At 32.3% G+C, this 27,844-nt stretch overlaps 1 protein-coding gene across 4 annotated transcripts in view; it reads right to left on the reverse strand.

Moving 5' to 3' along the window:
• Positions 1-27,844, reverse strand: part of LOC113518673 (uncharacterized) — a 54,330-nt gene that overhangs the window by 1,363 nt on the left and 25,123 nt on the right. The window contains exons 1-5 of one of the 4 annotated variants that reach the window (XM_031908053.2): positions 22,017-22,105; positions 12,260-12,384; positions 10,749-10,931; positions 4,613-4,833; positions 88-4,144 (exon numbers count right to left, since the gene is read on the reverse strand). In XM_031908053.2, the coding sequence (XP_031763913.2) occupies positions 88-4,144; positions 4,613-4,833; positions 10,749-10,931; positions 12,260-12,335 (4,537 nt within the window). In that variant the 5' untranslated portion in view covers positions 12,336-12,384; positions 22,017-22,105. Of the gene's footprint in view, positions 1-87; positions 4,145-4,612; positions 4,834-10,748; positions 10,932-12,259; positions 12,466-16,127; positions 16,204-22,016; positions 22,106-27,844 lie in introns of those variants that run through there. The other 3 variants (XM_031908099.2, XM_031908069.2, XM_031908124.2) reach the window with 3 other exon arrangements.

The following is a 27,844-nucleotide window of genomic DNA, read 5'->3' on the forward strand; positions in this document are numbered from 1 at the left end:
TTAATTTGTTTATTAAAATGTTTAAGCTCAGCTTGCTTACCATTTTAAGTTGCATAAAAAAAAAGAATATTCGCTTAAAATACATACCTGAAGTGGAGTTGCTGATATGCAATGGTTTTTGTGGATATTGAATGTTTACTTTACTTAATTTTCTGGTTAATGTCGGTTGTTTGACAGTGCTTGAAACACTTTCATAAAGTGATATAAAATTTTTTACATTTATTTTTGGCAATTCATCGCATGATTTATATTTATCAAAATCCTCGTCATTTCTTCTGTCAGTAGTTTTATTAAAGATGTCCATTTCCGATTTGCTTATGGACGTTCGATAAAGTTTATTTAACTTGTTATGCTTGTTCTCCTGATGATTATCATAGTTTATTTGTTTAATAATATTTTTCACATACCTACTGTCTTTTTTCATTGGATCTCGTTCTTCTGTTGAATTTGGTGATTCAAAACCTTTAGTTACCAAACTTGGTACTTTTTTAGATTTATCCGTTAATGATATGTGAACTAAGTTATTACTCGAAGTATTCTTTGTACTCATATCTAACTTAATATCGTTTATACGTTGTTCGTTGTCAGATTCGAAAGTTTTATCGTTGAATGTACTCAGTGTATCTTCTATGTTTTTATTGCTATATTTATTTTGATGTATATTATGCATAGACTGAGATTTTCGATTTGACCATAATAAATCCTCTGTATTCGATATTTTATGAAATAATGATATACGACTAGACACCAACCCACTATCTTGACTAGCACCGTTAATTACTGATGATTTATCTACGGTGCTTGGTTTTCCTAAAAAAGTATCTATTTTATTTAAAATTTGTTTTCTAGATGTACCAAAAAATCTTTTAGGGCTCGTCTCAAATGCTTTAAATACTTCTTCTGGTAGTTCCTGTTTCACTGGTGATGCCAATTTTGATTCGTAGTCATTATTATCAGTTTCATCGACTTCTTCAATATTTATTATTGGAGTTTGATTACTTTTTGGAATATTAGTCTTAAAACAAGATATTGTGTCTTGTATATTATCAGTCTCCAGTTTATTATCCCAATATTTTTTCCATTTCTCCACCAACTTTATATCGGATTCCACTTGTTCTATCGACTCTTGGGAATTATTAGTTTTTAAAGTTTTAACATTTGATTTATTTAAAGTTAATGATTTTCCATGCTCATTTTTATTCTCATCAGCTTTTAAAAAGTTTTTGACAATTTGTTTACCACGTCGTTTTGTTAGAGAATCGTTATTTCTCAAATGTCTAGAAGATAGTCGACGTTTCTTTTGAAGTGTTGTTGATTCTTCTGATTTCGCTTCTATTTGTCGTATTCTTTCATCCCAATATTTCTTTTTTTCTAATACTATATTTGTGTATTTTTTGTCTCCAAACTGTGTTTCAATTTTATTTGATTCTTGATATTTATATGATTGTTGTGTTTTGTTTTCTTGAAGGGTATGACTTGCTGAAATGGATTCAGTGGCATTTGTCTGAACCTCAGAAATCTTTCCTTCAAATAGTGTGTTTTTAGTTATCTTTTGTCTCTTCACATCTGTTTCAATTTCAGATGCTGAATCGACATAAATTGTATCAATTGTATGTTCTTTTTCCTGTCTTTGGAGTTTATTATCTACACTTGGGATTATGGTAGAATTCGTTTCTACATTAGGAAAGTGCTCTTGATATAAGTCATTTAGTTCAGCAAATGCCACTGTTATAGCATCAGTAACATCGTCTTTTTCAAAGTTTTCTGCCTTTTTTATATTCTTCATTCCAGATGGTATACTTCTGTCATTTTCTTCGATAATGGGAGTAAAAATAGGACGTTTAAATTCGAATTTGTTCGGTTTTACACTGGTATCTTCATGAATAATGAGGATATCGTCATTTAATTCACTGCATGTTTGCCATATTTCCCTCTCAGCTGGACCTATGTTAGATAATTCTTCGCGTTTTAATCCATATCTCATTTCATTAGGAGAAAATTTTGGTTTGCTCACTGATTCAGTAAAGGCTATATTATCATTGTTATTACTATCTGGCGAACAATTATTATCATCTATACTTACATAGGCGGAATCCCATAGGTCTTTTTTTGGTGTAATGTTTTGCGATATTTCTGTATCGATTTGGTAATTTTCATGTTGACTGTTGTTCTTGGATATAGGTGAACTACCTGCCACCTCTGAATTGAAACTATGAAGTGTAGAAGATACAGGCAAGTTATGTTCCTCTATCTTAACTTGGTTTGCAGGTATTGGAGTAGAAAATACAGGAGAAAGTTTGTCGTTATTTGTACTCAACTCATGTGTATTATCTACATTGTTTGTAATAATTAAAGATTCCATATCAGGAACAGGTGATGTAGCTCTAATTATAGGTGGCAATGAAACTGGAGCCCCTATTTTAAAATCTGCAATCGGTAATGATTCACTAGATTGTAGATGTTGGTGTATAAAGAATGGATTTATAAATTCATTCCCCAGTATTTCTTCATTTAATTTTTCTGGTTTATTTTCTATATAACCAGTGTCATCACGATTACATTTTTCACCTGATATTATTTTGAAAACAGGAGATTTTGGTCGGGTCAATTTAATTAAATCTGTATCTATAAATGGATTATTGTTTGTCGTGGTCGTTTCATCATTTTCGTCTATTAATATCTTTACAGATGTATTCTCTATCTTTTCGCATTGAGAGTTATTTGTTTCATATTCATTTGTTACAAAGGAGCCTAAATCTTTTTCTGTTTCATAATCATGTTCACATCTGTCGTTTATAAATGGATTATTTGGTGAATTTGTTTTATTTGACACTAGACTATTATCGTCACTATCATCATGTGTTAAGCAATATTCCTCCAAGCTGTCCTGATTGTCTATATCATTTACCAGACTATGTGTTTTTATTTCATTCAATGTAGTGTCACATACAAAATTAGGTTCATGTTTTTCCGTTAAAATTGATACTGAAATTCTATCAGGGATAATAATTTTATCTCTACTATCTGAAATGTGGTACGGTTTCGGCTTTGCATCACTCAATGTAGAATTAACAATATCTGGAATATCTTGGTGTTTTGGTCGACTGTTGCCATTTTCTGTAATTGTCATTAATATATGTTTTCTAGGTATATAATCGACAAATGCTTTACAGACACGGCTAGTTGTTATAATTTTTCTAACAGTTTTTTGAAATTTTTTATTCCTGTCATTACTGCAAGGTAATAAAGTTGCATTTGTATAATTTTTTAAGACATTACATATAGGTTCATCAATAGGAGTTGTGATATTTTGCATATTTTCAGTAGACATTAGTATTCTCGCTTCATTATCTGTTATTTTTTCTAGAGAGCCATTTTCCTTCAATAACATCTTTTCAGTTCCAAAGTCAACAATTCTTAGAACTGCCTTTTTGTCTGTTTTAACATCAACAATGTCTATTTCTTCTCCATTCTCTAAGCAGAAACTTTCTCTCTCTAAGGTCCCAATAATATTATGAGACGCTATTACAGTATATGGTGATCCGACTATGTTTTGACCCTTACTCGTTATAGAGATTTCATATCTGCCTTCAAGTTTTACAGTATAACTAACTTTTATATGATCTGCATGTGACTCTCCTTCAATTTCAATATCATACCTTGTTTTTGGTATATAATAAGTTTTATTCATATTATTTTTACCATAGGCTCGTAAATACGTTGCACCTTGTGTTATGGGTAATACGTTTTCTGTAAAGTTTTGTTTATTTTGCAATCCCAGTAGTTTTTGTCTAATTAACTGTGCTTTTCCCATTATAGGTGGGAGAACTGTCATTCCATAGGTATCTTTAGGCCCTTTAATTAAAATAGTTATTTCTCTTGGATCTAACGACTGTTGTCCAGTTGGATAAATCTTGAAATGCATTCTAGTATTAACTTGAGCTGCTGATAAACCAGAACCTCTTGCAACGTAGTCTACAGTAAATTGGGTGGTTTCTGGAGAAGTCCTTTGAGAAACAGGTTTTGAGACAGGTGGTGTTAATTTTGCTAGAGCCAGTCGGATGCGGTCTAAATAAGTAGCCAGTTTCCATTCTTGGTGTTTGCTTAGTGAGTCATGCGATTCCAGCTCTTGGCGGGAAAAGACCTGAAATAAAAACAATTTGCTTAATATAAGATGAAGTATAAAGTTCTCCGATATCTTACAAGTTAATGTAGTATATGAGATAATCTTTTAGCTTATTGGATTGGTTATAAGCGTCTATTAAATGTGTTGAGGGTAGTTAATGAATGCAGGTGGTTTAGAGATGTTCCTGATATAAGTAATGATAATTTGTTTGTGACTGCCAATATTCGAAGATTAACCATACATGCTCATTGCAACGATATTAAAATAATAATTCTAATGAAATAACTAGTGTTATGAACTTCCGCAAGATAAAACTTAGTTTAGTTAATTTAGTTAGTAAACCAGTACCAAAGTACTGTTTTACTAATGTAACTGTAACTGTTTTTATATAGGCTACTTTTTATCCTGATCAATCAAAATGTTCCCGGTCACGTTGATGAAGTAAAAAAAACTAGGAACTTACGAATATAATCCTAATGTACTTACGGGCTCAACACCAAGACAATCGTCTGCAATTGCCTGAGCGTGTGTTAAAGAGAGCCGCGAAGGAGGATGTCCTGAGCAGGCACCCGGTATGGCTGCGTCCAGCACCTCGCAGAGTATCCAGCCGTGCCGCCATACTGTATTCAGAGTCTCGACCCTGACTTTTGCGGTCTCGTCCAGCCATTGTACTACTGCTCGTTTTTGGTCCTCGCTCGAGAATACGACTGAAAATAAAAATTATCAATTAGTTTCTATAGGGAATTATTGTAAAAAAAATTTATACTTCTATTCAAACATCCAAACATTACTTCAAATTCAAATTTATATGTTTTAAGCCAGAAAAGAACCAAATCCAAACCAAAGCAAACTTAACTGCAAAAATAACTGGAAAACTAAAAATCGATTTAGAATTGGTGATATATCGCGTAACATAGTAATAAAAAATTTACACCATTAGAAACTTTCATTTTGAAGTCGTTCTGCCAAAGCACAGTCTAAGTAATGACTATTCTTTGACGGTATTATAAATCTTATATACTTTATGTTTTACATCGTAACGGAATTAATTTTATACTTATTAATGCATTAAATATACAATTATTATTTTCTTAGATTATTTCACAAATTAAAAAAAAATAATTATGGCGTAAGCATTTTCGTGTACCAGTTGTGTTTGCATGGCTGTGTTTCGGTTTGAAGGGCGGAATATGGCGTGAATTCACAGGGTATAGAGGAATAACACCTGACTCCTCAGGAATGGCAACGCATGGGGGGTATCATGGGCGAAACAGTATACTCTGTTATGTCATGCTACTGTTGTCTACTGCTCATGTCTATAGGCGACAGTTACCACTTTCCATCAGGTGGGCCTTTAGCTTGTTTGCCATTCTATGTTGTATAAAAAAAAAACATTATCGCTCAGGATGGCGCTATGAAAATTTACTGAGTGTAAAATTATAAACGTGTTAGTACCAACTGTGTTGTAATAGTTTGAATGTTAAAAGTTTAAGATGGTTGCAAAACAACGGAAGTGGGTACGCACCGTAAAATTGTTGTCAACTTTTATAGGAAAACATAAAGCCGTGTTGTTCGCTTAAATCGCTTCTGAATGCTAATGTTATTTCAACTATTTTACTAAATAACCGCATAGAGTGTGAGTTACCTGTACACGTTATGTGAATAGGTATTTAAAATAATGTTTTTATTTACCACACTGAGATTTTGTACAAGTGGTTGCATAGGTACTTCATTCCCATTTATGTTTCTGCTGGCAAACAACTGTAGTTTTATGGCTGTTATTACAACACTTAGATTATACTTTTTGTCAGTTAATTGTCAAATTGACTTGTTTTACTTACTTACGCATAAAATGTGTCTTAACGTATTATTTCACAAATAAAATGAGTGTTTACGGAATAAAAACATGCAGAAATTTTAAAACAAAATAAATATAGAAGTTATAAAGGAATCACTTATAACTATTTATTACGCAAAATTGGAAGGAAAAGTTGAACTGTTTTTCTCGAAGCATTATCTATATAAACTAATTTACAATATAAGGGACACCCTATCGATTGGGGGAAGAGACTTTTTTTTAATAGATGATAATGGAATGGTAGCTCTGCCTGTGCTAACGATATATTCAGGCGAGGCACCAGTGAGGGATGACAGGTAAGAATGAAGAGGCAGATCAGTTACCATATGGAGGTTGACCTGACAGGGTATATTGCTGGTAATGGGATTGGTAGTTACGCTTACCCCCGGAGGAAAGCAATTTGATAAGTAAAAACGGGGGCCAGCAATGTAGCTTAAAAAAAAAAGCTTGTTAGGGCGGTAGCCACTGATGTTCTCTGATAAACGTCGTGGTCAGTTTTCAGCCTCACTTATCATTTCTCAGTATTGGCATAATGACAGAGTATGTCAATAGTGCAGTTCAGAAATACCAATAGTTATTCAATAATGGTAGATATAATATAATTATTGTAAAAAGTCATAAGTGTCGTAATAGGCGACTAAGGGAATTTAATGATTAAAGATTGGGCAGCAACGTCCTTTTTAAAACATCACTAAAAGTTTTTATTTATGCAACTTAGAATGGCAAACAAGCTGATGGCCCACCTGATGGAAAGTGCTAACCGTCGTTTATAGACACGAATCAAAAGCCTAATTGCAGTTGCCAATCTACCTGCTAAGCGTGGCAACTACTGGCAAAACCCCCTTTATGGGGGAGGCCTATGCCCAACAGTGGACAATTAACGGCTAATATGATGATGATTGCAAAGGAATTATGAAGATTATAAGATAGTTAAAAAAAGTTATTTAAAAATATTTAATATATCAAAAGATATGTACAAGTACAGCACCTAGCTTAAATATAGCAAAATCTATTAAGTACTAGCTGATGCCCGCGACTTTGTCCGCGTTTGTTATTCCTGTTTAGTATGTATCGATGTATGTACCTATTTATTATGGCTAGGAATACTGGACTAAAATTAACAAATGACATGTAGTTCTTACTCTTTGCCTTAAGTCAAAATTACTTTACTTAAGTAGGTTGTGTACTAAGCTGTATAAGTTGCTATAGTTTTTTAACTATCCCACAGGAACTCTTTAGTTTTACGTAAACAAAATATTTAATATGTTGAGTTAAATGTAAGGTACCACCATGTAAAACTTCGTTTAAATCGGTCCAATAGTTTCGAAGATTAGCCTGTACAAACAGACAAACAGACAGATAAACCTAAAATTTAAAAAAAATCTGGATATGTTCTATTTCACTCCTGACATTACCCTGACTCGGTTTTTAGCGTTTTTTATGTACAAAAATTGACCTCTACAGTTTTATTATATGTATAGATTAGATACTTCAATTGACTAGCGTGAACTGTGTTAGATTAGCTAGTGGTAGTTACAGATTTATCTAGGCAAAACATAGATTACTTCGAACCGCTGTACCGTGTCGGTGATAAAATATGCCAATGCAAGTGTAGCTACTGGTTTTAGATTACTAACATTAACTCGTTTATAGTTGTTTACATAATATACTTCTACCTGTTTAGATATTGTGCAAGATTATGGTTATTGCCATGAGCTTCTGGTATATACAACATGTTGTTTTATTTATTACTTTTTTTTTGATGGTTGAAAATGGTATGGTAACCCCATCTGCGCTAACGGGATATGCTGGCGGAGTACCAGTGAAGGGTGATAGATTAGAATGAAAACAGGCCAGTTAGCCCATCATGATTAATTCATCAGGAATTAACCATGATAGTTTCCAGGAGGAACCGGGAGAAGATCGACCTGGTTGGGATTCTTAGTCTCCATTACCAAGAATCCCTTTCCCCCCCATTTATTTCTTATTGCATTCCATAATGTAATTAGTAGATAACATTTCAACTTCAATTATGGACCCTGTTGGGCACAGCAAGTAAGTAAACAAGGAGAGAGAAAGACAACACTTTTTTCACTTTAGAAATAGTCTAAGAATCTGTTACCTATTGCCCCTTTCTCTCCCATGTGTTTCCTAAGAGGCAACTAAGGGAACTTAATAGTTGAGGGATGGGCAGCAGCGTCCCTCTTAAAACATCATTAAAAGCCTGACTGCGGTTGCCAACTCGCCTGTCAAGGGAGGCAACTACTGGTGAAACCCCTTTATGGGAGAAGTCTGTATTCAGCAGTGGATAGTTAAAGGCTGATATCATCGTCAACATGGTAAAATTACAACGTAGTCACAAACAACTCATACGGTACCCTAGCTAACTTAATCCTTATGCTCCAGAAGGTTTTTATAGTATTAGCGTGTATTTTTTTTATACAACTTAGAATGGCAAACAAGCTAACGGCCCATCTGATGGAAAGTGGTAATCGTCGCCTATAGACATGAGCAGTACCATGGACATAACAGAGTATACTGTTTCGCCCATGATACCCCTCATGCGTTGCCATTTTTGAGAACTTAGGTGTTATTCCTCTGTACCCTGTAAATTCACACCTCTCACCCTTCAAACCGAAACACAGCCATGCAAACATAACTGCTTCACGGTAGTATCATGAATGGGACAGAGGTACCCAAGCAATCGACTTTTGTACAAAGTGTCTGTTTCTAGCAATATACTCCTTCAGATCAGTCTCCTCCCTGGAAACCATTGTGGTTAATTGCCAGTAAATTTATCACGATTCTGACTGATCTAACTTTATCCTCACCTATCATTCTTCACTGTCGCGCCAGCACCGATAGCAAAGGCGGATATACCATTGCTTTTCGTCTTTAATAAAAATGATACGCTCTCCTTATACTGTATTTCGGGCCCCCCCGAAATATTAGTATTAGGGGAGGCCGAGGATTCGGGGGGGGGGGGGGGTTATTAGTAAAATTCTATATTATAACAATCGATAAGTAACGCATTTACGAGTATTGAGGTAACAAATAATATATGTCATGTTTATAACATTTAAAACTATTTTGAACTAGGTTTTACCAGCAACTTTGTCTGCGTGACCAGGATATGTTCACTGACTGGGATGAAAAGTATCCTATATACTTCTTTATCCCCCATAGTATCTGTACACTCGTATCAAATTTCATAGCTTTCACATTTATATTATTGGTAAAGATACTAATATAATTTATATTAGGCATACTTCTAATCTTGTTTAAAGTGAATAACACAGAGTTTTTTCTCATTAATTCATTCAAAAGCCGGTCTGAATAAATCACTATCAATATACTGGCCTTCCCAAAGGATCCCCATAAGCTTGACCTTAATCTCAACGGATGCTATGGAGCTTATGAACCCTTCTTTGCACGCTCTCGGTTTCAAAAGAGTCAGATTGTGGGAATCGCGAAGACATCAAGAAGGGACATAATTCCACTCTTCAGTCTAATCCGCAGGGGTGCTTAAAGTTTGCGCCACAGTTGCCGTCGTGAAAAATACATTAAACTGTTTTTTTATTCTTCAAAATCTTACACAGTATCATGGGTATTTTTTTATCATTGTACAATTATATTTAAAATAGGACGCAGTGGCAAAAACTAATGAATATTTTATCACTTACAAAAAAAAACTTTGGGAACCTCTGGCCTAATCGCTTCGTGTGGTTGAATAGGATATTTACAACTTAACAATGCTTCTTTCGTTATTAATAAATCCTTACTAATATTATAAATTTGAAAGTGAGTTTGTTTATTTCTTTGTTACCTTTAAATAGCTTAATGAATGACTATAAAATTTGGTATACACATTCTACATGGGATCTTAACTAATTATTGTAAAATTTTTAGTATTTTATGGGATGGGGAAGAACATATGCTATTTTATTTTGGTCAATGCATATATTTTTATTTCGGTCAGACGGATAAAGTTGCGGGTAAAGCCTAATTGTTTTTGATTTAACAGTAGATATTAAAAAATTTAAATGTTTGTGAATATTGTATTAATAATAGATTTAATATATCATTGTAAAGTCTGATAGCTTGTAATCATGTTTTATCAGCTTCTGTATATTATATATAATCTTACAGGCAATGTTTAGATAAGAGTGTGTAATTAGGTATGTACCTATATTAATATATTCATTTGGAGATTTGGTTATCTTTTACCTGAGTGTGTAGAGTGTGTGTGTGTGCGTGTGTGCGTGTGTGCGTGCGTGCGTGCGTGCGTGCGTGCGTGCGTTAGAGTTAGAGGGTTAAGGATTGTTAGTAATGGGGACGTTAATCCAATATTGCTAGCAATATAATCTATCGGATCGATCTCCACGCAGTTGCTCCTGGAAACTGTCGTTATTAATTATTGTTAAACTTGTTGCGATAAGCCAACTGAACTGACTTCATCCTCACCTATCATCCTTCACTAGTGCCTAGTGTATAGGTACTGATAGCACGGGCCAGGTTACCATTTCATTATCACCAATAAAAAAAGTATAGAGTTTGTTTGTTATCTCTTGACGTTTTAATGGTTTAACCAATGATTATGACGTTTTTGTTATATTTATTTATAAATTTTTTTCATACCACGAAGCAGTGGCGGATTTGCCCTAATGGCACGGACTAAGATGCGCCTGAAACTAGTTCTTTTAAAAATACATGAGATTAATAATATTTCATTAAGCCTAAAATCATCAAATCTAAAACACTTACTTGCTCTAAAAGCAGAATCAATATGCTTAAGCAGTTTAAAGAGGAAGCTCTCTTGCCCCCAGAACAAGGTCAGAAGAGTTGCTGGCGCCAGATATCGCAGGGTAGTGAGGATCACATCGAGTGCTGCAGACAACATGCCTCGCTTCGCTTCGTACTCAGGATACTCGGGGATGGTGAACAACCCTGGAAGAAGGATGTTATTATTGGCGTATGATTTAACATTATTTTTCAGCGAGGTTTTGTGCATAGTTAAGATCACCTTTCTTATCTTGAGGTGAGTACAGCCCACCTTGTCCTTGGTATTCCGTATAATCGAAAATCCGGATAATCGATTTCAGAGTTAGATGAAACATTAATAAATTTTTTATGTTTTTTATTATGTAAAGGCTTTTACATACGTCATTTAGATAATATGCTATAAAAAAATTATGAGCTATAAAGATAATGGATTATATAATACTTATTTACTCAATTAATACATAATACAATTTCTAAATCGGTATTAGAGTCGTGAAGAATTAATCCGGATAATCGAAGTTCGGATAATCGAGATTCTACTGTATTTACTTTATACTAAAATAATAATAGGTAAGTATTTTTTTTTTGAAATTTCTAATGCATAAAAACATCTTTGCTCCTAATCCGTGGGTGAAAGGAAGTAAGTACCTTAGCTAAGGCGTAACATCCTTACATGATTTCTCTCGTTTTTTCCATACATTTTTACTACCATGTTACTTGTTCGAAATCTTGTTATAGCAGATAAATATTGAAAATATAAGTATTTTGTGAGCCAATGTTTTTCTTATGTAAACTCGAAAGAGCCCATTTAGATTATGACTTTCGAGAAGTTACGAAAAATATAGATAGAATAATTGACCCGACGATGGGGCACTTTACTGATGTCCAATAGAAGTACAAATTAATAAATGATTAATTGATTTGATGTTAAACTTGTTACTTATTTCATTTAGAGAGTATGCTTGTCATCATCAACATCATATCAGATGACGATGATGACATCGGTATCTCAGCCATTATCTGTCCATGTTAAAGGCCTTCCCCTTAAGAGGAGTTTTGTCAATAGTTGTCATGTTTGACTGGTGGGTTGGCATTATGTTTGCCATAATTTTAATAACATTTGGTTACATTTTTATTAATTTCTATCGAAACAGTCCAGTCTAGCCCATTATCTTGCGACATGCGTGACGATGACGCCATCGTTTGTATTGTAGCTCGTTATTTTAATGCGATAACATTAAATGCTAATAATCTTAATTAAAATTTGATAAAAATACGATAAACGTCATATTTTGTGTTTGTAAAAAATGTAAACGGACGCATTTGTAATTTTTCTCAAACTATGAATTAACTAGATAATGATAAATATGATATGATAAATAGACAAACTGCATTTAGAGCTGCTTTTAAAATTATTCATTTACGCCTTTTTACAATATGGGAATTTACAGGACCTATAATATATATACTTATAATGCATACATAATACTAACCAATGCTTTTCGGTTGTCCTTCATTTTGTACGTTTGTTTTATAATGTTTCAACAAATCCTTAATACTGTCTGACATTATTGACTTTCTACTATCTCCTATCCCACTATTGCCATCTTACTTAAATCTAGATAATACAAAACTTGTACCTCACTAAAAATCTTTCTAGGTAAAGATTATATTTGCATTTGGTCTTATTTTACGAGAGATGATGCGTTTTATAATTAACGTATTATTACAATAAATTTAATTAAGAAACATTTTTTACTTTTAAAAGTTTGTAATAAAAGCAATCTTTTTTTACGGTGTCGTTAATTTTTTTGAATTGTTTTTTAAAGAAATAATACTGTCGTAATGTATTTTTTTATGCAATTTAGAATGACAAACAAGCTGACAGCCCACCTGATGGAAAGTGGTGACTGTCGCCTATAGAGCAGTACCGTGGACATAATAGAGTATACTGTTTCGCTCATGATACCCTCCCCCCTCGTTGCCATTCCTGAGGACTAAGGTATTATTCCTCTGTACCCTGTAAATTCATTGCCATATCCCACCCTTTAAACCGAAACACAGTCATGCAAACACAACTGCTTCACGGTAGAAACACGAATGGGACAGAGGTATGTAAACGAATTTTGTACAGTCTTTCTCAGGTAAAATACTCTGGCATAAGAAAGTTTGTAAAAAGTTTGTACTAATCACAAACTGAAACAAGTATAAACGGCTGACAGGAGTTAACATAAGCTAGATAAACGTAGAAAACGTACCTACTTACTTGGAAATGCGTAACTGTAAATAACAATCGAAAGGTTCATAGACATAGTCCAGGTGATATTTATAAAAAATGTCTAAAATGTATTTGTCCTAACTTAATATACGTATCTAGGGGGAAAGGGATTGTCAGTTATAAGGTCAAATAGCCCCAATTCTAGCAACATACCCTGTCAGGTCAACCTCCACGTGGTTTCCCCTGGAAACCATCGTGGTTAATTTTAGTTGAATTCGTCAGGATGGGCTGACTAACCTGTTTCATATATATACGGTATATACTGGCTGGGCACCTCACTGGTTCCCAGCCAGTATATACCGATAGCGCAGACGGGGTTACCATTCCATTATCACCCATTAAAAAAATATATACGTACCTAATATAGCATATGTTATATCTGTGTTATATACACAGATAATATATACTAACTCTATATTCATAACAATTAGGTGCTTATCAAGATAACGACAGTGTACAACAGACAACAGAATTGCTTATCTATTATTAAAAAAAATATTCATAATAAACGACATAACAATGTTGTTACTTGTACAAACACTTACTAAATAAATATATTTATTTATCGTAGTACATAGTATATGCATACACTAGTTAAATATTATACCAGTAGGTCTGGAATGATTTGAAATTCAGCAATAATATTTATTATACTATAATTTATAATTTTTCCACAAAATAAATAAAGAAAAGTTTTAAAATGAAAATACTTTTGTTTATTTTTTTCCATGTCGTATATTCCCACGTGGGGTGTTAATGGGTTGTCATAACAATGATAAATAGACATAAAATAGGCGAACATCATCTAACGTGACTTACTTAGTAGTTTTCAATACTTGCATAGGGATAAAGCTTAATAGACTATTGTATTGAATGTATAATGGACTATATTATTTCACCACGTTTACCGATATGTGCAAAAAACAGCCAGCTTTCTAGTATACTGATAACTAAAAAAACTGCATTGTAAATTAATAATAAGCAAATAAGTAAATACCTAACAGCATTTACATACATACACATTTTACCAGAGGGAGACTTTGTACAAAAGTCGTTTGCTTGGGTACCTCTGTCCTATTCGTGTTTCAACCGTAAAGTATTTGTGTTTGCATAGCTGTGTTTCGGTTTGAAGGGTGGGATATGGCGTGAATTTACAGGGTACAGAGGAATAATACCTGAGTCCTGAGGAATGGCAGCGCATGGGGGGTATCATGGGCGAAACAGTATACTCTGTTATGTCCATGGTACTGCTCATGTCTATAGGCGACGGTTACCACTTTCCATCAGGTGGGCCGTCAGCTTATTTGCCATTCTAAGTTGTATAAAAGAAACATATGCATATAGTGTAATTTTTATACATCCAAATTTTTTATTTGTATTATCATATCAAGTGATAATGCAACAAGTGATAATTCTCGCGCGATGACGAAATAACATGTCATCGCCCATTTCTATAACCAGGATATCGAAAGAACTAATTAGGGGGATAGGAAGAAATTTTTACACAAGAAATGAAAAACGAGGAAAACTTGAAATATGTACTAGCTAATACTAACTATATTCTACGTCTCCGTTAGCGTGATTCAATACATAAAGTATCCTACTTATATATATATATATATATATATATATATATATATATATATATATATATATATATAATAATTTCATTTTATACAATTAATTCCGTGTACCAAATTTATTTAAATTCGTTTAGTAGTTTTTGCGTGAAAGATTAAAAAACATTCATCCATGCATCCAGTGTAACAAACCTTGCCATTTATTATATTATGTTGTTAAACCACGTCGTCAATCTTAGTAATAGTAGATTAATAAGATGTTCTCATATTAATAATTGTCCATTCAATGCTTGGCACTTCAATATTCAATTTCGCTCCACCAACTATCATATTCAGTTATTACAATCTATACTTTCATTCCTGATTCTATCTCTCGTATCCAATATCGAGGAACGGTCGCTCTGTTCATGCGATCACTACCAAAAACTAATAAAATATATTGCAGTTATCATAAGTTCTTCTTGTGATAATTATAGTGATAGGTTAGGTGGATTTGTAAAAGAACAAGAAGCTAGAGTTTTCAAATCAATGTTGGATGATTCAGGTAGAGAAAGTTTTTTTTTAATAGATGAAAATGGAATGGTAACCCCGCCCGCGCTATCGGTATACACCGATGAGGCACCAGTGACAGATGATTGGTGAGAATGAATGCAGATCAGTTGGCCCACCATGATGAATTCGATAAGAATTAAACATGATGGTTTCCAGGGGGAACCACGTGGAGGTCGACCTGAGAGGGTCATTTGCTAGCAACGGGGCTATTAGACCTCATTACTAACAATCCCTTTCCCCCCTGGTAGAGAAAGGTTAAGTTACCAATGAATGTAGGTTGAGAATCGCAATAGATGGAGGGAAATGGTAAAGGCAACATCTTCAGGAATAAAGAAACGAGTATGGGGAAACCCTCCACTTATGCGAGAAATTTGTGCCTAATGTTCGAATATAGATAAGTCATTACTAAGATGATTAATTGTGACTCACATTTATTGCATAATTCATAATATCACAACGCAATATAGTTCAATTTCCTTTTTATGTTATATTTTATTTAGATATATTAATTATATAAAATATTGATGAAGCCACGCCTTTTAGATTGACATTTATAATATAACTTATATTTACAAATTTTTCAATATAAAACAATGTGAAATAAGCTAACAAAAAGAAACGCAATAATGAGACGAAGTTACGAAGTGTTTCAATGTAACAGTTCAGTATAGTTTCAGAACTGTATGAAACTTTCAAAATAGTCGTTTCACGTATTATTTAAATTTAAAACAGCATTAACAAGGAAACTGTAAGGAAATGTAGCTGTATATATTTGCATTTTTTATTATATTTTCTCATTACTTACCTATACAAAATGAGGTCACTTTCACATCATAATGCGTTAGGTAACCACTGTCTAATCAATCAATATTATTTATTTATCGGATAACACATATCATAAATATTTATCATCCAAATAAATAACAGAAAAAGAACATAAAAATAACTCACCAATGACTCTAGCAATGTAAAGTTACCACCAAACTGTGTAGTGTCCAAGATATTACCTATTCAATTTTATCTTATCTACCTGTGTATGTATGAGCGCATGTTAGATACACATAGTAAAAACGAATGATAAAAATGGTATTCAGTGATTAATGCCATAATTAATGACTAATTGAATGAAAGCAAGTAAATTTTTCTGATTAGATATTTTGCTTATCTCGTTTAGAAATGAATTTACAGAATGCGCCTGAGAAGTACTTCATTAGGTACAAATCAAATGCGATAATATCACGTTTCGTATTTTGATAAAGGTTTTAATTTAAACGTATTTAGTTTAACTATAGAATGAGATTTATAGTTAGTTTTTGGTTAGAAGTCTAAATTTAAGTTTTTTTTTTATGTTTATACTAGCTTTTACCCGCAACTTCGTCCGGGTGACCAGGATATGAATACTGACAGGGATAAAAGATAGCCCATGCCATTTTCCATCCCATATATTACGCGTATATTAAATTTAATAGTGATCGGTTAAGCCGTTAAAGTTTTATTTTCATATTTATATTAGTAAGGATTATTCCTTGTTTACACTAACACATGGTTTGGGAAAAAATAGTATTGTCATCTATAGGTGCCGTATACGACTGCGTGGATATTATCGAATATAGTCTGTTAGCCATGATACTCTATGGATTAAGATGTTATACCTTCGTAGTTTGTAATTTAATAATTTCACTATTATATCCTATACTTTTAAAAACAGCAATGCAAGTATAGTTTTTTGTTGGTAGAAGAGAGTTGCTAAAAGAGAGTCGGAAGGACCCAGCAGACGACTTTTATACAAAGTGTCTTTCTAGCAATTTTTCCTACTGTGTATAGGAAAAAAATAGTTACACAAAGGTAACCGAATCGAAAGCTCTAGCAGTGATTGTTTAATAAGCTGAATACTGTGGGTATAGTTTGTTTTGAGTTTAACTTCTATGACATCATGGTTTTATCATCTATTTATAAAAATCTAAGATGGGATTTTTTAGGTAGCACATAATAATTACATTAACTATAGATCTAACTATCTTATTATTTATAAGTATAACTCATTTTATCAACGAGAGAGCGCTTTTTGAAAAATTTCTCGAACATCAATTTTCTTATATATCGATATCAGACTTCCTCTTTCGAATCGATTTAAAAGACCGATATTTATAGTCAAGATCAAATACTGACAATTCATATTATTTTAATAAATTATTTATTTAATGTTATAAAGTAGTTAACTATGACACGAAAAGTCGAAATAACGTAGATAAATTATTATAATTTATCTTGATTATGCCGATATTTTCCGTCTCTTATAAACCATAAAACATGTTAATTAAAAAAAATTAAATTTAATGTACTACTACATTAAATTTTAATTTAATTTAAATTTCTTACAATTACTACTAATTGTAAGAAAAATAATAAAAACTGTTTACATATACCTAAATATAATCACTAACTGACTATTGATAACGGTTTCTAATTACATTTTTATCAGTCCTCAAACAGATATACCTTTCACAAGTGCATACTAGTATTCTATCGACGTGTACATATTAAGTAGTTGTTTGTTTACTTGGGTCGCATTTCAATACGATTTCGATTCTCATTGAAATTTTATATGAGATAAGATTTTGATATTTTTCTTTATTTTTTTTTTTATTTTTTAATGAGTAGCATTAAAAATAAAAAATAAAAGTAAAGTTTCACTAAAGAGAAAGGATAGCTCTACTCGCAAATAATATACCATGACACCCATGGAAGATATCTTTTATTTATACAACTTAGAATGGCAAACAAGCTGACGGTCCATTTTATAGAAAGTGGTAACCGTCGTCTATAGACATGAACAGTACTATGGACATAACAGAGTATATTGTTTCACCCATGATACCCCCATGCGTTGCCATTCCTGAGCACTCAGGTGTTATTCCTCTGTACCTTGTAAATTCAGTTTTTATATTAAATTTTATTCAATAAACGATAACTTAATAGATGATTGAAATTTTTTTGCAACAATTCTTTTAACAGATAAATACAATTCATTGACAGTCAGTATAATGGATTGGGGGGAGGGATTGTTAGTAAACCGGACTACCGGTCCCATTGCTAGCGATCAGGTCGACCTCCACGTGGTCTTCCCTGGAAACCATCGTGCTAAATCCCAGTGTATTCATCACGATCGACTAACTGACCTGCCTTTTCATTCTCACCTGTCGTCCCTCACTGGTGTCCCGCCAGCATATACCGTTAGCGCAAGCGGGGTTGCCATTCCATTATCATCCATTAAAAAAGAAAAGTATAATGAATTGATGCAGCTTTCTGTCTTATTTTCCTTTTGGCTGACATAACGAATACAAGTTTTCTGTCCCTTTTTCTTCCTATATCTCGTTTTATCCAATTATCAGGTAGATCCGTGTCTTGGTCCGAGTGGGCTTATATTTATTCACGTAGGCCATTTGTAACAAACGTTTGTATAATTCATGAATCCCGTCCACCTTGTGGTTTTGGACAACGTCGTAATACACGTTGGTACTCTGAATTGTATTAAATTGTATGTGTCTACCTATCTACATAACTATGTCATTTTACCGATTTAAAATAGGAGGTAGTTCTCAATGAAATTTCTTTGTGTCTATCTAGATAAATAATTTTAAGTTTTCAAAAAGAGATATTTTTTTATATCATGAATGTGGTAAACAAGCAAACAGTTCGTTTGATAGTTACGCCAGCAACACTAGGGGTGTCTCGATTACAGATTCTTAATACATCGGTATTTTTGTGTGTGTATGTCACACGATACTACACTAATCACATAATTCTAAACTGATTTTAATGATTCTTTACGCAATCAATCAGTGCTCTCGTAATCTTTATACCGTAATCATAAGTATTATAATACGCTGTTTTTTTTCTGGAATAGAATTGTGATAGAAAAAATATCATCATATCAGCCTTTAACTGTCTACTGTTGAACATAAGCCTACCCCGTGGGGGGTTTTGCCAATAGTTGCCATGTTTGGCAGGCGACTGTGGTTGTTTTAAGAGGGACGCTGCTGTCCATCCCTCGACCTCCTTTAGTCGCCTCTTTAGACAACCACAGGAGAGGAAGGGGTGGCCTATTCTATACCGGAACCATATGGTTGAGAAAAAATATGTCGCGGATTAATTAGGCTTGTTAACGGTGTTTGCCATCATAAGAGACTGTTTATAAAATTTAAATTAAGGTCTAGTCGGATTTGAGTTACGTTGGTCGTGAAAGTACCTAAATCTATATATGGAGAGAGTTATATATTCAGAGATATCTGAAGTTACACGTATTTCCTTATAACCTTAGCTTAGTTTATATTATACTTTAAGTAAAAGAAATAAGGTTCAGTATATAAAATACTTAATATACATTAATACAGGCACTTGAAAGTGACATTGTACGGAGATAGCGACAAACAATGAATGATTATCATAAAACAATACATGAAAATCTCATAAATTTATTAGAAATCACATGATTTTTAATGTCATACATTTCGTGTACATTTTATTGTTATATAATTCAGCATATGGTCACATTTTACAGAATTCTATTGACGTTACGCTGAGAAATATGATATTATAAATATCTATTTACATTATATGTAAACATCCTATATTGTTTTTTTTTTATACTCACTATGTAATTTTACGAAATTATAATATTATTTTATTTGTAAATAAAAAAGAATTATATGATCTAGAATGGCATGCTGATGGTCCTATCTTACTGACGGAAAACCAAAATATATTGTTATTTATCTATATAAATTTGTAGACATGAAGAGTATCTGTTTATCATATAATACACTGTGATGTCACCAGAGGGAGACTTTGTACAAAAGTCGTTTACTTGGGCACCTCTGTCCCATTCGTGTTTCAACCGTAAAGCAGTTGTGTTTGCATGGCTGTGTTTCGGTTTGAAGGGTGGGATATGGCGTGAACTTACAAGGTGCAGAGGAATAACACTTGAGTCCTTAGGAATGGCAATGCAAGGGGGTATCATGGGCGAAACAGTATACTCTGTTATGTCCATGGTACTGCTTATATCTATCGGCGACGGTTACCACTTTCCATCAGGTGGGCCGTCAGCTTGTTTGTCATTCTAAGTTGTATAAAAAAAAGATGTCTTCCATGGCTGTCATGGTATATTACTTGTGAGTAGAGCTATCCTTTCTCTTTAGTATTATGCTTTTTATATTATTTAACGAATTGTAATGTAGAAATTTTATTTATTTTAATATTTATTACTGACTGAAATAGGGAACATTAAAAATGTAAGATTCACATTTATTGGTCGGTTTTTGACTTCTGTTTCTATAGCTAAATTGTTGTTTTACTCTTTGCCAATATACAGTAAATGTTTAACAGTACACTATAAAAGTAAATTAATAATTACACATTTACGTTTTAAACATATAAGTGCAAACTCATTTATTTATTTTGGGGGTAAGGCATTCTTAGTATTACAGATCTAAAAACCCCATAGCTCCATTATTGAGTCGACCTCCACGCGGTTCCCCCTGGAAACCATCTTGATTAATTCTTTACAAATTCGTCATTATGGTACAAACTGACCCGTTTCATCATCACCTATGATAGGTGATGATGAACCCTACCTGTACTCCACCAGTGTATACCAATAGCACAGGCAAGGTTACCATTCCATTATCACCCATTAAAAAAAAAACATTTATTTTTATAAATAACAAAGAAGAGGCATTACCCTGAACCTAACGTAAACGTGACACAGTTTACCTAACTTTATCAGATTTTGATAACGGTGTGATTCCTTTCTAGGTCACAGTGTCTCACAAAAAAAACTGTAAAATAATAAAGAATACACTTCACACGGCATTGTTCTAGTCATTTATTACATATCTCGATCTGAACCTGGCCTTTAGTTGATTCTAAATTTATGTCCGTCTGTATGTAAGTATTACGAGAAATCTCACGGTGTATTGTACGATAAAGTTATCTCACTTTGAATAGTCTATGATACAAAAAAACAGACTTATTTATCTACTGGAATCTATGACTTTAATATATATATATATATATATATATATATATATATATATATATATATATATATATATATATATATACATTAAGATAGATAAGTAAAAAGATGCAAGTTACAATAACACATTTTTATTTCTTTTAATTAATTTTAAACTTTAAAGATTTTTGGTGGCAACCCCATAGTTAGCCAGTAATTCTCGCAATTTTTAGCTTTAATTTTTATTGTAATTATTACTTTTTAGAAATATTAAATTGTTTACGTGTTGTTTATATTAATTTATTTATTAGGAATTTTAGTGTTAGAGATTATAGAAACTTTAAAATATGTCATTGTATTAAGATTATTAATTGTACCTGGTGATATATTTATTTCAAATTATAAATATTAATGTAAATATTGTACAAGTCATATATTTTTTTTTTACATAATTTTATCACAGTTTATTTTTAATAGATGGAACGAACAACATATATAAAAAAAAAAAAATAGATTTTTTAAAGTTACAAACACAAACTAACATTTCCAATGAACCCGGAAAATGAAAGTAAAAAAAAATATATATATATATTTTAATAATAATCTCACGTAATGCGGGAAATGAACTCCATTATGGTAACCACATAGGTAATTATTATTCATGTAATCCACAAACATGACACTAAAATATTAAATTGCCTTTATTTTAATACTTTCACTCTCATTTGCATACGTTAGATATTTATATCCGAACAGATTTACGACCAAATGCAAATATAAAATTTAAAATAAATTTAATTGCGTGATAAACTATTTGAAATTACTCTTAGTATTTTAAACACAACACTTGTTAATCAGGTAAAAATACCGACTGGTACATTACAGTTATTATCTATTGTTTTCGTATCAGTCACTCAAAATTTTAATCTTTATGACGGTCAAACTACTTGTACATATATGCTGCAGTAGTAAGTGGGACACGAGTAATGAATAAATATAAATAAATTACCTATTTATCATTTAATAGCTGGCTATTTCGCTTTTTGTATTTTTTTTTTGTAGTAATAAAATAAATATTTAAAAATAAAATGTAAAATACTTTTCTTTTTTTATGCAACTTAGAATGGCAAACAAGTTGACGGTCCACCTGATGGAAAATGGTAACCGTTGTCTATAGACATGAGCAGTATCATGGACTTAACAAAGTATACTGTTTCGCCCAGTATACCCCCCATACATTGCCATTCCTGAGGACTCAGATGTTATTTCTCTGTACCCTGTAAATTCACTACTATATCCCACTCTTCAAACCGAAACACAGCCATGCAAACATAATTTCTTCACAGTAGAAGTACGAGTGGGACAGATGTGCAGGTCATTAAATCCAATTGTTTTTCTTTTTCAAAAAATTTTATCGAGCTATTATGAATATTACAAATTAAAAAAATATTATTAAAATTAGTCAAATCGATAAAAAATTAAAACATTTATTAGATAATTAATTATTTATTACATTCTTTTAATGTTAAATGAATTTAAAGACAATTATGAGTAGGTATCATTTGCAGAGCTATTTTCTAGGAATCACTTTACAAATTACTTGACAAATGAATTCGCAGTGAGAACGTTCTATAATTATGTTTTTGTTAAGATTGAACTCGGTTATGGCTATTCAAAATGTCAGCCATTCATATTGTCGATAGAACAACACCGTATAATTATAACATCTTCTTATCTATAAATATAGGTTATCTATAAACATAATAAAATTGTACCTAAACGATGTCTGACCATAGGATGCATTAAAGAAAAAAAAAATATATATGAGAACTCTTCAACAAAAAACAAAACTACTTTTTGTTTTACTTTTTGCCTGACTGTCTGCATGTTTGTTCTGATATAAAAACTACGGGACCAATTTTAATGCAGTTCGTTTTCAGTTCTTCTCGAGTTCTAACTTAATATTTGATATATGTTTTATTTTAATACGCCATCTAGTGGTCTATTTATTTAGATAATTTTTCTTACGTCAGAAAACAGTATTTACCTACTCCGAAAATTCACGCATACAAAGCGAGTGAAAGCTAGTAAGTAATATTAGGTTTCAAATTAGTCAATTAGTAAATCGATTTTTTAAAAACAGAATTGTTAGTTTGTCTGCAACACTAAATTGATATCACGTTATATAAAATCTCTGATATGACAACAAATGATGCTGGCAAGTTCTTAAGGAAATACGACATTGTATATCAGAAAATGATAAGAACTAGTTCCAAGGAATGGTTTAAGCACGCACGACAAAATTATCTCAACAGAATCATGCTAGCGTAAACTGTATTCAATCCCGTCATAGATTAGACAATGAGTAGTTGTTATATTAGGTTCTAGAATAACTAAACTGCACCACAATGGTTATTTCTCAGCCTTTGTCTTAATTATTTAGGGTCGGAGTTATATTATATTAATAAATTTATTCTTATAGTTATACGTTATATTTTTTCATACATATCTATTTACATTTCTTGCCATATCATTTTTGCAGTCTGTCTTTTTGGGTTTTGTTCTACCTCATTCGTACTAAATATTTTTAATAAAACATATAACCACCAAACAGACATTATTATGTGTAGGGATCTATGAAACTTGAATCTTGGTATACTGTAGAAGCATCAACAATACAATAATATGTATATGGAATCTTCCATGTGTTGCGGTTTCTGAGGACTATGGTGTTATGCCTCTATTCTCTGTAAAATAATTTGATTCTTTAAATCAAAACAGCCATGCAAATGTATGAATGTGTTTTTTTTTTTATTAATGTAAACTCTCTACTTAATATATATTTCTTCATTTTAATATGTGTTTATCTTAATATATGTTTCTTATAATTGTTTGTATCTATAATAGGTTTACTGTTGTAATCTTTTAGAGGATAAAGAATATCTTTCTATCTATTTATTAATATTTTTTTCTTCTACGTATTTTGTTACTTCAGTAGTGCTTAGTTATATTGGTTATTTTTGTTTTAATTACCTTTAAACCCCTGTGTGGATGCTGTCGCAGTTTTTTATCAGAATAAAATTTATTTTTTTCTAATTTCATCTCTGCGGCCTTATTAATTAGGCATTAAAGTGTATAGGTAAAAACCACTCTACTCATGCATTTTAATCTTTATAAAGATGAAAGATACTCGTACGTAATAACAGCATAGCTCACGTATGCTATAATTATGCCAAGTTTGTCGGTAGTTTTAAAATATACCACGCCTCACTTTCGACTAATATGGTTTAAATTTCTAATGGCCAAGAAAAGTGAAATTAATGGTAGATATGTATTGTGGAAATGGTCTTTTTTATGTGTACGGGCTGAATTTATTAATCTCTATGCACCAATAAAAATATATAACGAGGAAAAGAAACGTTTAAGAAATATTTCGAACCTTTTTTTAAAACATAAACTGATTACATCCGCAACTTCATACGAATGACTGGAATAATATCCATTGGGCGAAATAAAAAATAATCTAAATCGTCTATCTCAAATGCAACATGAATACATTATACAGTTTTTTTATGCTACTTAGAATGACAAACAAACTCACGGCTCGTCTGATGGAAAGTGGTAACTGTTTCCTATAGATATGAATATAACAGAGTATAATGTGTCGCCCATGATACATTTCATGTGTTGCTATTCGTAAGGACCAAGGAGTTATGCCTCTTTATCATATAATTATATTACCTTAAATACCTACTATAGCCTTTAAATTGAAATACAGCCATGTAAACACAACTGCTCCACGGCGGAAACACGAATGGGGGAGGTACCCAAGTAGACGATTTTCTTTGCTGTTAACTATTTTGGCAGCGCCCTTTCTGACTTACTAAAAATTAAATTGCCATCTCTTATTATGGTCTCCTTGATCAAAATGTTTACGGGTATTGAGCGCCTTCTCCGAAGATGATGATGAAAAAAAGGTAATCTAGGATCCGCGCTGTTTATACCAAAATCAAAATTAAGTTTTAAGGGCTTAACTCATATAGGGCTTTATGTTTCGGCGACTCCCTTGGAGTTCGGCGCCGCTTAAATATGTCTGTTTTCCTTCACCGTTAGGCCGGTACTGAGATGTATTAAAATAATATGCCGTGCAAAGCTGGGGGGTATTGTTTGTATTATATTCACACAGTATGATGAATATATGTAAGTTTTAAGCGGTTTAATGTCTAATATACTCAAAATTTACATGCCAGAACTTAAAGTTCTAAGAGTAGATATTCTCGCTAGAGAGCACATTCCACGAATACAAATAATAGGTACTTTACATTAAATATATTATTCACTTCTCAAGTTCAAAGACTATAAATATTATGCAGAAGTACATGTAAGTATTATACTGGTTTTTGGAATTCAGATACAAAATATATATATTTGTAATCCTAAGTTCTAAGTTAGAACATTATCTAACAGTGACCAAATATAATTTAAATCCATTCAGTAATTTTTGCGAGAAAGAGTTCGTCATCCATCATCCTTACAAACTTTCGTAGTGGTAAGATTTTTCTTCAAGTATTCATATATTTTTTTTATACAACTTAGAATGGCAAACAAGCTGACGGCCCACCTGATGGAAAGTGGTAACCGTGGCCTATATACATGAGCGGTACCATGGACGTAACAGAGTATACTGTTTCGCCCATGATACCTCCCATGCGTTGCCATTCCTGAGGACTTAGATGTTATTCCTCTGTACCCTGTAAATTCACGCCATATCCGACCCTTCAAACCGAAACACAGCCATGCAAACACAACTGCTTTACGGTAGAAACACGAATGGAACAGAGGTACCCAAGCAATCGACTTTTGTACAAAGTCTCCCTCTGGTAAATATTATGGAATGTATTGATACGACGAGGTTGGTACTGACATATATTTTAATTGATTAACAACTGACTTACTTTACTTATTATTATGCAATTTATAAAGAAAAGAAAAAGATAGAAATGGTGAGGCGACACATTATACCACTACGTGCAGAGTTCAATTGGGAGTTATTAAACAAACTTTATGTTTTTACTGCACTATAAGGATTAATTAGGTATGGGTAGTATGGATACCGATTCGATATCTATATATTGGGTTTGTCTGAACTTTGATAGCGAAAAAAAGGTCATCGCTCTTTTCGGTCAGATTTTTCGAATATGTTAAAGTCCAATATTATTTTTTGGATAGCAAACTTTAAGCATATTCGTTATTGGATAGTATATATATATATATATATATATATATATATATATATATATATATATATATATATATATATATATATATATATATATATATATATATATATATATATATATATATTGTAATTAATATATAAAGATATTGTACCTTTAGCACTAACCTAGATATAATTCTGTAATTCGCAAATTTACTTTTATTTTTATAACACAGGGGTCAAACGAGCATGCTGCTCACCTGATAGTAAGGGACTACTGGGGGGAAAGTGATTGTTAGTAATGGAGACTGTGAATCCCATTGCTAGCAATATACCCAACCAGGTCGACCTCCTCGCAACATAATTCATCATGATGGGCTAACTGGCCTGTTTTCATTCTCATCTATCACCCAGGCGGGGTTATCATACCATTTTCACGCATCAAAAAAAAAGTAAGGGACTACTGCCGCCCATGAATACCTACCCACAATACCAGAGAAATTACAGGCATGATGCGGGCCTTTTAAAAATATTTTACTTATGTGAGTGTATATTTTCATATAGTATATATAATCTTGTCGCTTATCGATTTGTGTGTTCACGATTGAGAGGAGGATAGGAGGGAGTCAGTGTAGGGTTTCATTTTAAAATTTCCTTCTTGTGTATTGTATTTTGTTTCCTTTATCATACATCTCACAATATCCTGGAGGTAAAAAGCTGGTACATACTACATGGAAATACGAACAATATATTTATTTGTCGCAAAATTTTTATATCTATTATTACTATTTACCTTCCTTACTAATATTATAAATATGAAAGATAGTTTGTTTGTTAGTTCTCAGCGGCGTTATGGATCAACAGATTGTTACGAAATTTGGTATTGCGTACTATTTGGAATAAAAAAGATACAGGCAGTACATTTTATCCCTTTTAATGACCATATCTTAGTCGTGCGGACAAAGTCGCGTGTAAAAGCTAGTAGACTATAAAGGTATTGTTATTATACTTCTTATGCTTTTACGAAAAATTTCATAAAATTACTTAACACATTACTTCTATATAAATTTATATATGTTTTCTTTTCCATTAGTGTCAAGAGTTGCAAGTTTGTTATTTGTACTAATGTAATAAAGTGAAAGAGTTAAATTTTTGGAACACGCTAATTTCTGAAATTATCAGTCGGATTTAAAAAATCTTTTACATTTAATAGCAATAATACTCGAGAAATTTTATAGCTATTCAATACGACCACAGGCGACGCCGCAGGATGTAGCTAGTATCATATAATTATAGATAATATAATGCGAAATTAACAAAATTATCACGACGATTAATCGATCGATCGATAATTACTTCGATATCTATTCTTTTTAATTGTCTTTTCGGTCTGGACACTTTCTCTTTGACGATACCACTTTTTACCTGCACGTG

This window comes from Galleria mellonella, unplaced genomic scaffold (genome assembly GCF_026898425.1).
Source record: "Galleria mellonella isolate WM207_F2 unplaced genomic scaffold, CSIRO_AGI_GalMel_v1 utg44, whole genome shotgun sequence".
Classification (NCBI taxonomy): domain Eukaryota; kingdom Metazoa; phylum Arthropoda; class Insecta; order Lepidoptera; family Pyralidae; genus Galleria; species Galleria mellonella.